Source organism: Aethalodelphis obliquidens, unplaced genomic scaffold (genome assembly GCF_003676395.1).
Source record: "Aethalodelphis obliquidens isolate GAN/ISIS:26980383/991018 unplaced genomic scaffold, ASM367639v1 scaffold18, whole genome shotgun sequence".
In the NCBI taxonomy this organism is placed as follows: Eukaryota; Metazoa; Chordata; class Mammalia; order Artiodactyla; family Delphinidae; genus Aethalodelphis; species Aethalodelphis obliquidens.
The window spans coordinates 12355027-12367228 of record NW_020837962.1 but is presented as its reverse complement, the minus strand read 5'-3'; the positions used below and the strand labels follow the sequence as shown (position 1 = coordinate 12367228).

Genomic DNA, 12202 nt, shown 5'->3' with positions numbered 1-12202 from the left:
CAGGCAGGAGGAGAGCTGCACACAGCGATGGGGAAGTGAGAACAGTCCCGGGGACGGAGGGGTGGTGCTGGGGAAGCCCCTCTGGATCCTTCTGTCCTCCCCCCACTCAGGAACGCAGCAGACGCAGGTCAAAGGTGGGATTGATGGGGTTCAAGGTGGATGTGGCTCATGCCACTCACTCAGTGGGGATGGTGGATCACATGAGATGCGTGCTCACACTCCCCTGCACAAAACCTGATGGGCTGCCCTCGACAGAGCCCAGACTCCTCAGCTGGACAAGCCAGCCCTTCCCAAATTCCTATCGACCTGAGCTCCCACGAAGCTCCTTCCCAAGCCCTTTCCCAGGCTGCCCTGCCCTCGTGGAGACTCTCAGATGCGATGCGGCTGGCCGCCCACAGCCATGATGCTTCTGCCAAATACCCACTGTCTTAGGGTCTGTGAACCTTGGCAGAAATGCTGCTGTAGAAGTGAAATATCCTGGGTCCCCCATGGTGTCGTAAGCACCCGAAAGCGGGGGAGGGGAGGGTGGGAAATACCCTGTGTGGTCTTTTAGTGCTAGGGACCTCAAGAAACACTTCCTAATCAAATTAACAGTCTTCCCCCCCAAAAGATGTCATCTCTCCCACCTTAATAGAATGAGACGGAGCAAGGGCTCCAAAATAGGCCAGAGGAGCCTGGGAAAGAGGACGCTTTGAGAAGGGCAGCTCTCCATGAAGATGGATGCGTCCTGGGGAAGTGCCAGGGGAAGCAGAAGTCCGTGATTACAGGACCTTCCCGTGGCCACCCAGGGGTGTTTCCAGACCTAGGATGCATCCCCTGACCTTGACTCACAGACCAGGGGTGGGGGTGGGGGTGGGGGTTGGGGGGGCAGGCAGGTGGTGGCTGGCCAAGTCTCTGAGCTGAAGGCCTGGGATTGCTGGGGCCACAGACAGCTCTGCAGAGATGGGAGCACTGCTAAGAGGCCCCAGAGACTGATTTCAGGCCCCTCTCCATGTAGCAGTGCCCTCCAGCCACCTCCTCAATGCAGAGCTGAAACCAGGCCCCTCGCGGTTCCGTCAGACCTCTCTAGTTTGTTTCCTCACTTTTTTTTAAAAAGTTATCTTTTCCAACTTTAAAAAAATTAATTTATTTATATTTGGCTGCATTGGGTCTTCGTTGACACACGCGGGCTTTCTCTAGTTGGCGAGCGGAGGCTACTCTTCGTTGTGGTGAACAGGGCTCTAGGCATGCAGGCTTCAGTGGTTGCAGCACGTGAGCTCAGTAGTTGTGGCTCGTGGGCTGTAGAGTGCAGGCTCAGTAGTTGTGGCGTGCCTGGGCTTAGTTGCTCCACAGCATGTGGGATCTTCCCGGACCAGGGCTCGAACCCGTGTCCCCTGAATTGGCAGGCGGATTCTTAATCACAGAACCACCAGGGAAGTCCCTGTTTCCTCACTTTTAAAATGGATTGGGGACTTCCTGGTGGCGCAGTGGTTAAGAATCCGCCTGCCAATGCAGGGGACACGGGTTTGAGCCCTGGTCCGGGAAGATCCCACATGCCACAGAGCAACTAAGCCTGTGCACCACAACTACTGAGCCTGTACTCTAGAGCCCAGGAGCCACAACTACTGAGCCTGCATGCCGCAACCACTGAAGCTTGCGTGCCTAGAGCCCGTGCTCCGCAACAAGAGAAGCCACCGCAATGAGAAGCCCGTGCACTGCAACGAAGAATAGCCTTGCTTGCCGCAACTAGAGAAATCCCACGCGCAGCAACGAAGACTCAATGCAGCCAAAAATAAATAAAATAAAAATAAATAAATTTGCTTAAAAAAAAAGAATATTAAAAAAAAACATGATTCTATCATACAACCCAGCAATTCCATGGCTAGGTATCCACTCAAGAGAAACAGAAGCATATGCCTACACAACCCTTCACATGAGACTGTGCACAGAATCTTCACTCACAAGGGCCCCCAACTGGAAACCACCCAAGTTTCCATTGACTGATGTACAAAACAAACAAAACAAAACATGGTCCATTACAACAGAAGGTCATTCAGCCATACAAAGGAACGCAGCACTGACACACAACAACACAGATGAAACTGTAAAACACGATACTCAGTGAGAGACGCCAGACACCAAGGATCACACAGTGAATGAGTCCATTTATGTGAAACGTCCAGAGCAGGCAAATCCACAGAAACGGAAAGCAGGTGAGTGGGTGCAGAGCTGGGGGAGGGGCTGGGTGGGGACAGGAGTGACCCCAACAGGCATGATTTCTTGGGGGGGGGCAATGGAAATGTTCTAAAACTGGATCGTGATGATGGTTGCACACTCGACAAATTTACTGAAAATCTTTGAACTGCACATTTAAAATGGGTGAATTTCATAGTATGTAAATTATACCCCAATACAGACTCTTTAAAAGCATTGCCCACCCGGGCTTCCCTGGTGGCGCAGTGGTTAAAAATCTGCCTACAAATGCAGGGGACACGGGTTCAAATCCTGGTCCGGGAAGATCCCACATGCCGCGGAGCAGCTAAGCCCGTGCTCCACAACTACTGAGCCCGCGTGCCACAACTACTGAAGCCTGCACACCTAGAGCCCGTGCTCTGCAACAAGAGAAGCCACTGCAATGAGAAGCCCGCGCGCCACAACGAAAAGTAGCCCCCACTCGCTGCAACTAGAGAGAAAGCCCACACACAACAATGAAGACCCAATGCAGCTAAAAATAAATAATTAAAAAAAAAAAAGCATTGCCCACCCATCCTTAATGTGTGTTTCTGAGTAGCTTGCTCCCTCTGCAGGCCCCCTTCCCAGCAGCTCTAGTGGCCTTACCAGCTGCCACAGAACCTTGATGGAACCCCCAGGGAGAAGAAGCTGTGGGGCCAGGAAATGGACTCCCCAGCCCTTCTCATGAGAGATGTTGGAACAAGGAGCAGTCAAAGAGAAACTTTCTCAAGCCACATGGAGAGAGGACCACAGAAGTTAATGCAAGGAAAATAAGAGTTCTCCAGGAGCCAGCCTGTGGTTGCCCCAATCCCATGCCCAAGGAGAGGCAGAGCTGAAGCGCAGAGAGGGAAAGAATGCAGTCGTGGGGATCCTGAGGCCGGGCTCTGCCTGTGGGCCCTCCCCCCACCCTGTGGAATACCCACATCCTATGTTAGAGAGCAGGTGTGCCTGGCCCAGGCCGGAGGCAGCAGCCTGATCCTCAGTGTGGGTGGGGGGCCCTCTATGGAGTGTGCTGGGGTCGGGGGTGGCCGAGAGTGGCTGAAGACTTGCTCTTCCCGCCGGCCCACCGTGTGAGCACAGCTGCTGTGTAGCGAGGCCTCAGGAACAGAGCTGTAGGCAGGTGCAGTTCACCCTTTGCACGAATCCGTCTACCGATGCGGCGTTGGCCAGTGTTAGGATGGCACCCATCAGGAACTCCTTCCCAGTGGCCAGGTTTGAGACCTCCCTGGGGACCAGCACCCGGTGCCATATGGCCAGGCCTGCTAGGCTCCCCACAAAGGCCTCAGGGCCATCAAACCCCCCCCCCCAATGCTCTCGTGCTCCTGGCCTAGCATGAGGGAGCCCCCCGGAGGAATCTCATAGCCTTCCCCAAAGCGGGAGCCAGTGGCCACTAGCCTTCGGCCCATGTGGAGCCAGTACCTGCCCAGGCCCAGAATGGACGTCCAGATGACACACACATGGTGCCAACAGCCGTCTGGCAGTGGCTGGAGGGGCAGCTCCCTGAAGGCCGGGTCTCCAATCACAGAGTGGATGGAGCCGGGGGGCAGGGAGTCTCGGCCATGCAGAACCAGCTTGTCATTTTCTTTGCTGGTGTACGAGAGGAGGGTGCCCAGGTGGCCCAAGGCTGTGCAGACCCAGCTGCAGACAGACAGGGCCCGTAGGCCAGTGAAGAAGCCGGGCAGAAGAAGATCACATTCACAGTGGACGCGTTCGGAAAGATGAGTGCAGGGTCCACGTTGCAAACTAGAAACAGAGGGGCGAGAGTCAGCCCACACCGCAAGGGGCAGCGGCTCACTTATTCTCACGTGATCAGCCTCTTACCGGTGGGAGGACTGAGAAGAAGGACACCTGGCTGAGCCACACTCCTCACCAGCAGGGGGCGCTGGATGAGTGTCTGTGGCTGCTGGAACAAATCCCCACAAACACAGTGGCTCAGAACAACACAAATTTGGCATCTCACAGTCTGGAGGTCAGAAGTCCCTGCAGGTCTCCCCGGGCTTAAAATCACAGTGTGGGCTGAGCTGGTTCCTCTGGAGGCTCCAAGGAGAAGCCCTTTGCTGCCCTCTGACGTCTGCTCCTGCCCTTGTATCTGCATCCCTGACACTGAGCCTCCTGCCTCCCTCTTATAAGGACCCTGTGATGACACTGGTCCACGGGATAATCCAGGATCAGCTCCCATCTCAAAATCCTTAATCACACCGGAAAGTCTTCTTGTCACGTGAAGTGACACATCCATAGGGTCTGGAACCAGGACATGGACATCTTTGGGGGCTTCCTGCTGACCAGACTTCCTGCCAGATCTGCTTGCCAGAAGAGTAGGCGGGGCAGGGGTGGGGCACCCAGCCAGAAGCTGGGGGCAGAGCCAGGGAACGCACATTTCTAGGCCACTGGCCCCTTGGGTTCCAGGGTGGAGGGCGTTCTGTGGCCAGCCCCCACCTCCCCTCTTCACCTGGGGGCTTTTGTCATAATCTTTGGCAGTGGTCCTCAATTGGAGATGACTGTACCCCTGGGGGACATCTAGCAGCGTCTGCGGACAGTTTCGGTTGTCAGAACTTTGGTGGCCCCCAAACCTACAGCCCCCCTTTCCCGGGACCCCTGGTGGTGCCCTCCAGGTCAGCCCGTCAGCCCTGTCTTACTGGTGAGGCCCCTAGAACCACACAGATGGGGAGGGACCTGCTTCAGATTAATGGGCCCTGTGGGCTGCAAGGCCAGACAGGGAGCAGCCTGGTCACAGCTGAGAGTTCAAGCTGAGCGGGCATCTAGTAGTCGGAGGCCAGGGATGCTGCTTAACACCGTTCAATGCCCTGGACGCTCCTACAACTAGGGACTACCCGACCCCAGACGCCAGTACAGTAGTGCCGCCATAGAGAAACCCTTACCTGGAGATGAGAGGTGGCAAAGCAGAACCGGCTTTGCAAAGGCCGGGGGGCCTCCATTGGTGGGCACAGACCCCATGGGATGCAGGCCAGGGCCCTGCAGAGAGGGTTCCTGCTGGCTACGGCTGAGGACGTCCTTGGGACCCCACCAGCCCTGACCAGGGTGATCACCAACTCTGAGTGGGCATTTACTGCCTGCGGGCAGCACCTCACTGGTGTGTGCATTGGGTGGCCTGACCTGCAGGCAGGCCATCACCTGGACGGTTCCTTTCTTTGAGGGCGGGTTTTGTGGGGTGTAAAGCAGTGTCTTCTCCGCTCAGCCTGGGGAGAAGTCTTCCTGGAGGGGACTGGAGGCCTAAGGAGGCACCAGAGGGAAAAGTGGACACTGATGGGGAAGGGCAGGCCACGGTGCTTACTCTCTCCTGGGCTCTCGGTGGGCCACGTCTGCTGGCTGCCTGGGCCTGGGGACTCCTGCGTCTCTTGGAGACAGCGAGCGAAGTCCAGAGGTGGGTCCCTGAGCTCAGGCGGAGCTCTGGGTGCCTGCCTGCAGCTGTGGGGAGCTTGGGCTCGATGGTCTAGGTGGGGCCGGGGTCACGCGCAGGGCGGCGGTGCCAGGGCTGGCTACTTGCAGCCGCCCCTTGAAAGCTGCCAGCCTGGCGCCCTGGCTCTGGACGAGGGGCATCAGGCGAGCCAGCATGCCGTGCACGGCCTGCACGTCCAGGGCCAGCAAGAAAGGGCGTTCCAATGCTCCTCCTGCCCCTTCCTCTCCTGGGCGCGCTGCTTGCTCCTCTCACTCAGGGCGGCGCCCAAGGCCAGCAGCCTGTTGTCCACCTTCTGGCCTCTGCACTGAGTCTTCCACACCCAGGTCTTGAGGTGGCCCAGGTTGCCCTGCACGGCGGCCTGCAGCTGGCTGAGTGCCAGGGCCACGGCCTGGCTCTCGTGGGCCAGGCTCCAGAACCAGGCCTCCATGACGAAGGACAGGTTGTAGTTTCTGGCGATGCCCTGCAGGTGCTTTAGGGTTGCCTCTTGGAACCTCCAAAACTGTAGAGAGGACACAGGCACTCCTGGGGATTAGATCCTCAGGGCAACGCGGTGAGGCGGCTGATCACTGCCACTAGCCCCCTCGCACCAAGCTAGAGCTCACAGCGGCAGACAGCCCCAGGTCTGTGCTGCAGTGGGTGAGGGCGCCACAGGCGGCTCCCATCCCTCCCCGAGCGCCACACTCTTTACCCCTCGACCCTCAGGGTCCTACCTGCCAGCGAGATGGCTGTGCATGGGGATCAAAGTGGGGAGTGCTTGGCGCAGCCCTGATGCCTGCAGGGCATCCGGGAACTGGCCACAGACCCGCACAGGAGTCTCTGCTCTGTGGGGGACCCGGGACATTGCTCCCCATGCCCAGCGGGCTGGCCCCCACCACCCCAGCACACCTGCAGCTACACTCCTCAGGTGGCCCCCAGCTCCACCCACCCTCAGCTGGCTCAGCTTTAGAACAAACTCCCCAAACCCATTTTGCTATTCCAGCCATAGGTGAAAACAGGCAGCCGATAAGACCTGCAAACTCTACGCTGAGCCCACAGAGCACAGAAGCTTACTACTGTTTCTATGACTTCTGTGCTTTGTCTGGTGTCAGTTAAAAAAACTCTACTGCCCCCAACAGTGGGTATACTCACCTGTGCTTCTAGTCTACAGAGCCTCTCAAGGAATGGTTTTCTTTGCCTCTCAGGTGCGGTTTCTTGCAACAAAGCCCCACATAGATATATGGGCACAAAAATGAGGAAGAAAGGCAGGGTTTTCCTCCCCAGGCAGCCCATTCTGAGAAGGAGCGAGAGGCACCCCGGCTGCAGGAGAAGCCATCTGCTTGGAGCTCCTGCCTCCCCCACGCTTGCCCACCTCTCCTGGGCAGTGGTTTTCCTTCTTCCTCTCTGGCTTGGAGTCAGGTACCTCCTGACACCTTAACAAAAGGCATTTGCTCTGAAGACTTGGAGGTTCCCAAGGACACAAGCTTAAAACAGATGCGAACAGTTTCTTTGGAAAATAACTCTACTGGGTGCAAGCTCTGGTCCAGCTGGCTCAGAGGCAGACAGGGGCGATTGTTTTAGCAGGACCACATGGACTCATGTTCCCAGAGAAGTTGAAGCAGGACACGGATCCCAGTGGGGGCCGGGGAGTCCTTAGAGCCAAGTCTGCATCAGGGACAGCAGATCCGATGAGGCCCCTCTCTTGCCCTTGGACAAGGCAAAGGAAATGGGATTGGAGCCACTTACATTTGTCTTGGGGCCCAGGTTGTGTAGTGGGCTGAGTGGTAGGTCTCAGTCCTAACCCTGGTGCCTGTGAATGGGAGTTTATTTGAAAAAAGGGTCTTTGCAAATGTAATTAAGGATCTTGAGATGAGGTCATCTTGGATTATCCATATGAGTCCTAAAGTGTCTTTCTGAGACAAAGAGAAGATCATATGGGGAGAAAGCCATGTGAAGATGGAGGCCGAGGCTGGGGTGAAGCTGACACAGGAGCACAAGGAGCTGGGCGGGGCAGGAAGGATCCTCCCCAGGAGCCTTTGGAGGGAACGTGGTCCTGCTGACACCTTGATCTTGGATTTCTGGCCTCCAGAGATGCAAGGGAAAAATGTTCTTGCTGTTTTAAGCTCCCCTATTTGTTGCTATTGGTTACAGCAGCCCCCAGAAACAAACACAGGCTGTCTAAGTAAATAGGGGGCGTGGGACCTCATTCTAGGGCCAGGTCCATGGACAGTTGTGACCCAGTGAGGGGAGCAGGATAAAACCATGGTCAAGGCCAAGACTTGCAGTTAAACAAGATGGCTGTGCAGAGAAGCTGGTCTCCTCTCACTCCTCAAGCGTCACTTTGATGGCAGCAAAGGAATAAAGCCTGAAGGAGACACAGGGCAAGGAGAGCAGGCAAGGAGAACTGACCCGGCGGAGCAGAGAGAACTGCAGAGGGGAGCCCGAGGGGCAAGCAGCGTGTCGGTGTCCTGGGGCTGCTGCACCCGATGACTACCCTGGGGGGTGGGAGCAGGAATTCATTCTCCCACGGCTCTGGAGGCCGCAAGTCAGAAATCAAGGTGTCAGCAGGACCACACTCCATCCGAAGGCTCCTGGGGAGGATCCTTCCTGCCTCATCCAGCTCCTGCTGTTCCTGTGGCAGCATCACCCCAACCTTGGCCTCTGTCTTCACACGGCCTTCTCCCCTGTGTGTCTCTCCTCTTCTGTCTAACAAGGACACCAGTCATTGGATTCAGAGCCCACCTGGATAATCCAGGGTGATCTTATCTTGAGATCCATAACTTAGGTACGTCCGCAAAGATCCTTTTTCCAAATAAGGTCACATTCACAGGTACAAGGATTAGGACTTGGACGTGTCTTTTTGGGGGCCACCATTCAGCCCATTACAGGGAGGTTTGAGAGGTTGGGGGGTGTCCAGGGATGGTGGGGGGCTGGGGCGAGGTGCAGGCTGGAGTGAAGAGACTCATGTCAGTCTGGATACAGAGCTGCCGGACCCCTGTCTCCTCCCTGACCCCCTGTGCTGGGCGACTGCTCCTGCACACCAGCCCAGCCCCAGCACGTGGTCCGCTGGCTCTCTGGAGCCGCACTATCCAATACCAGAGCCCCAGCCACATGCGACTGTTGAGCCCTTCATGAGGCTAGTCTGAGTGGAGATCCACTGCAGGTGAAAAGTGCACACTGGATTCAAAGACTTAGTACAAAAAAGGAATGTAAAATACCTCACTATCAACAGATTTTATGTGTGATTACATTTTAAATTTTATTTATTTATTTATTTGGCAGCACCAGGTCTTAGTTACGGCATTCGGGATCTTCGTTGCTGCGTGTGGAATCCAGTTCCCTGACCGGGGAGGGAGCGTGGAGTCCTAACCACTGGACCACCAGGGAAGTTCCATGATTACATGTTGAAATGGTAGTATTGTGGATGGACTGGGTTAAATAAAACACATTATTAAAATTAACTTCAGGGGCTCCCCTGGTGGCGCAGTGGTTAAGAATCTGCCTGCCAACGCAGGGGACATGGGTTCGAGCCCTGGTCTGGGAAGATCCCACATGCCGCAGAGCAACTAAGCCCATGCACCACAGCTACTGAGCCCACATGCCACAACTACTGAAGCCTAGAGCCCATGCTCCGCAACAAGAGAAGCCACCGTAATGAGAAGCCCGCGCACTGCAACAAAGAGTAGTCCCTGCTTGCTCCAACTAGAGAAAGCCCACGTGCAGCAGCAAAGACCCAACTCAGTCAAAAATAAATAAATAAATAAACAAATAAATAAATATATTTTTAAAAATAAAAAATAAATAAAATTAACTTCAGGACTTCCCTGGTGGTCCAGTGGTTAAGAACCTGCCTTCCAATGCAGGGGGCGTGTGTTCAATCCCTGGTTGGGGAACTAAGATCCCACATGCCGCAGGGCAACTAAGCTCATGCACTCTGGGGCCCATGCAATGCAACTACTGAGCCCGTGCGCACTGAAGCCCACGCGCCTCAACTAGAGAGAAGCCTGCGTGCTGCAACTAAGACCCAAAGCAGCCAAATAAATAAATAAATAAAATTAACTTCACCTGTTTCTTTTTACTTTTTTTTAGTATGGCTATAAAATACTTAAAATTAAATATGGGACTCACGTCATAGTTGGATTGGACAGTGTTGCACTGGAGAAAGACTCCAGGTCTGCAGGCCCCGGGGCACAGAGACAGGGGCTTTCCTTTCAATCTCTTTCATCATCCATTCTTTTTTAAAAAAATTTAGTGGAAAGCACACATATCATAAAATTCACTCATTTTAAGTGTAATGCTAACAACAAGGTATTAAAATAAATGTCTACCTATTGGACTGTGGGAGTCTGAGGGTTCTGCCAGCTTCTGGAAAGCAGCAGCCACAGCCAGGCACCTGCCCCCAGGCTGGAGAGGGGAGGGAGCTTCTTTAGCCCCAGCAGAAAACCTGCACTTACTGACAGGCAAGAGCTTCCCTGCACCCCACCAAACAAAATCCCATCCACAGGTGAGACAGAAATCTGCCCAAACAGAAGAGAAACTGGAAGACGTGCAGAGGGCCAAGGAAAGGCTCAAAGGCATTCTAAATAATACCCTCAGAGAGATAAGAAAAGCTTTGTGTCCACAAGGCAAGAAACGGGGACTTCCCTGGTGGTCCAGTGGTTAAGACTCGGCGCTTCCACTGCAGGGGGTGCGGGTTTGATCCCTGGTCAGGGAATTAAGATGCCGCATGCCTCATGGCCCAGCCAAAACAAACAAAACAACAACAAAAAAACACAAGGCAAGAAACGATGCTGTGAAAAAAGAAATAATCAGAAAAGAAGAAGTTGCTCTTGGAAATGAAAATTATGATTTTCCCCAAAATCAAAAAAGTAATAAAATGACTAAATAATAAAATAAAATAAAATGCAAACAAATAGATAAGTATAACAGAAAAGCTAAAAGGCGAAGTTAAGGCAATTTGTCAGAAAGAAGGCAAAAAGGCAAAGAGATAGAAAAGAAGAGAGAAAACATTGGATTGAGATCAATCTTAGAGAGTGAGACTACAAGATATAGTGGAGGAAATTTTAGGAAGACAATACAGGAAGGTGCTGCAGACAAGGGTACCCATCATTTCAAGACCACATGGCAGAGAGCGCCAGGTCAAGGAACGGGGCCTGACTCCAAAGCTCATCTTGCCAAGTGTCAGACACCACAGATGAGATCCTAAACGTGTCCAGAGAGAAAAACCTGGTCACATGCGAAGGATTGGGACTTTCTCCAGAGGGCTGTGGGCCACCTCAGCAGCAAAGCTGGCTGCCAAAGACAGAGGAGCAAAGTGATTTTCATTTAAAATTAAGCAGTCAGAGTGGGTGGTTAGCCCAGATGGTTAGAGCGTAGTGCTGATAAAATTGTGCATCTAGCTCAAATGTGAATCCACCTGGAGCAAAGAATAAAGGCATTTTTCAGATATGCAAAGGCTTAAGAAATTTATCCTCTGTGCACTATCTCTTGAGAAGTTACTGGGTAACAGGATTCAGGAAAATGTGGGGAATAGAGAAGGGAGGAAGCTGTAATAGGAACCGGGAGTGAGAGCCCTAGTCCAGGAGCAGCCCGGGAGAAGTTCTCGGAGAGTCCCAGCAAGGCATCATCCTCCGCTCCTCGCTCACTCGCACCCACGTCCAACCCATCCGGTCCAGCCCAGGTCAGCTCCTTCTCACCACCTGGCCCACCCTTGTCCACGCACCGGACGCCCTGCGGGGCTTTCTGCATCCGCGGTTGCCCCCTACCGTCCATTTTTCTAACTGCACCCAGGGTGGAGCTTTTAAAAGGAGACCGCTCTTGGTCACTCATTTTCTTACTCTCCCTAATTTTTCTTACCATTATCTGCCATCTGATGTATTGTACGTGTACTTTATTTGCCCCCTTGACGTGTGAACAGGAACTTTGCTTCATTCTGTGCCCTGGAAGAGTGCTTGCTGCCTCAGCAGGCAATTAGTTAATGTATGTTGAATGAATAAATGTTTTCCATGTCACCTCAACGGCCTTCTGGGCTGAAATAGTACCTCTTTGAGAAGTCTTCCCAGATCGCTCCCCAAGGTCGCCATAGGACGTTCTGCCAAGACTGAAGGTCCTATATCTACGCTGTGCATTGTGTCAGGTGGCTAACGAGCCCTTGACACGTGGACAGTGCAACCAAGGAACTGACCCGGTGGCTGATGGCTACCGTGCTGAACGGTGAAGCACCTGTCCCAGGACATCAATCAATACCCGAAATCACCCCAGTTGCGACTTCTTCCTAGTCTGTGGCCCGTTTCCCTGCAAAGGTCGTGGCCTGCGGAGAGCGGGCCATACCTCTGGGCGGGCGGCGAGGCCGCACACGCGTTTGGTGCCCAGTAGGAGTTTGTGGAGGCACGCACGTGTGAGCTCAGGAGAGATTGGGGCTCGCGAGCGGGGGAAGGGCGGGAGGAGGTCACTCCGGGAAGACCGACGCGGAGGCTGAGGGAAGGCAGGCGGGCGCAGAAGTGCTGGACTCCAAGCCACCTGCCGCGCAGCCCAAAGCACACTGCCCCGCCCACCAGGAACCACGCCCACTAGGGCCCCACCCCCATTGCCCCGCCC

General features: G+C 54.3%; 1 protein-coding gene across 1 annotated transcript; it reads right to left on the bottom strand.

Moving 5' to 3' along the window:
* Positions 1 to 3309: 3309 nt before the first annotated feature.
* PTX4 (pentraxin 4) lies at positions 3310 to 7177 on the bottom strand. The gene is given in 7 exon segments (XM_027118368.1): positions 3310 to 3516; positions 3519 to 3892; positions 3895 to 3954; positions 4648 to 4738; positions 5683 to 5817; positions 5820 to 6128; positions 6758 to 7177. Coding segments are annotated over 7 exon segments (1317 nt in total). The 5' UTR covers positions 6899 to 7177.
* Between the last annotated feature and the right edge of the window lie 5025 nt (positions 7178 to 12202).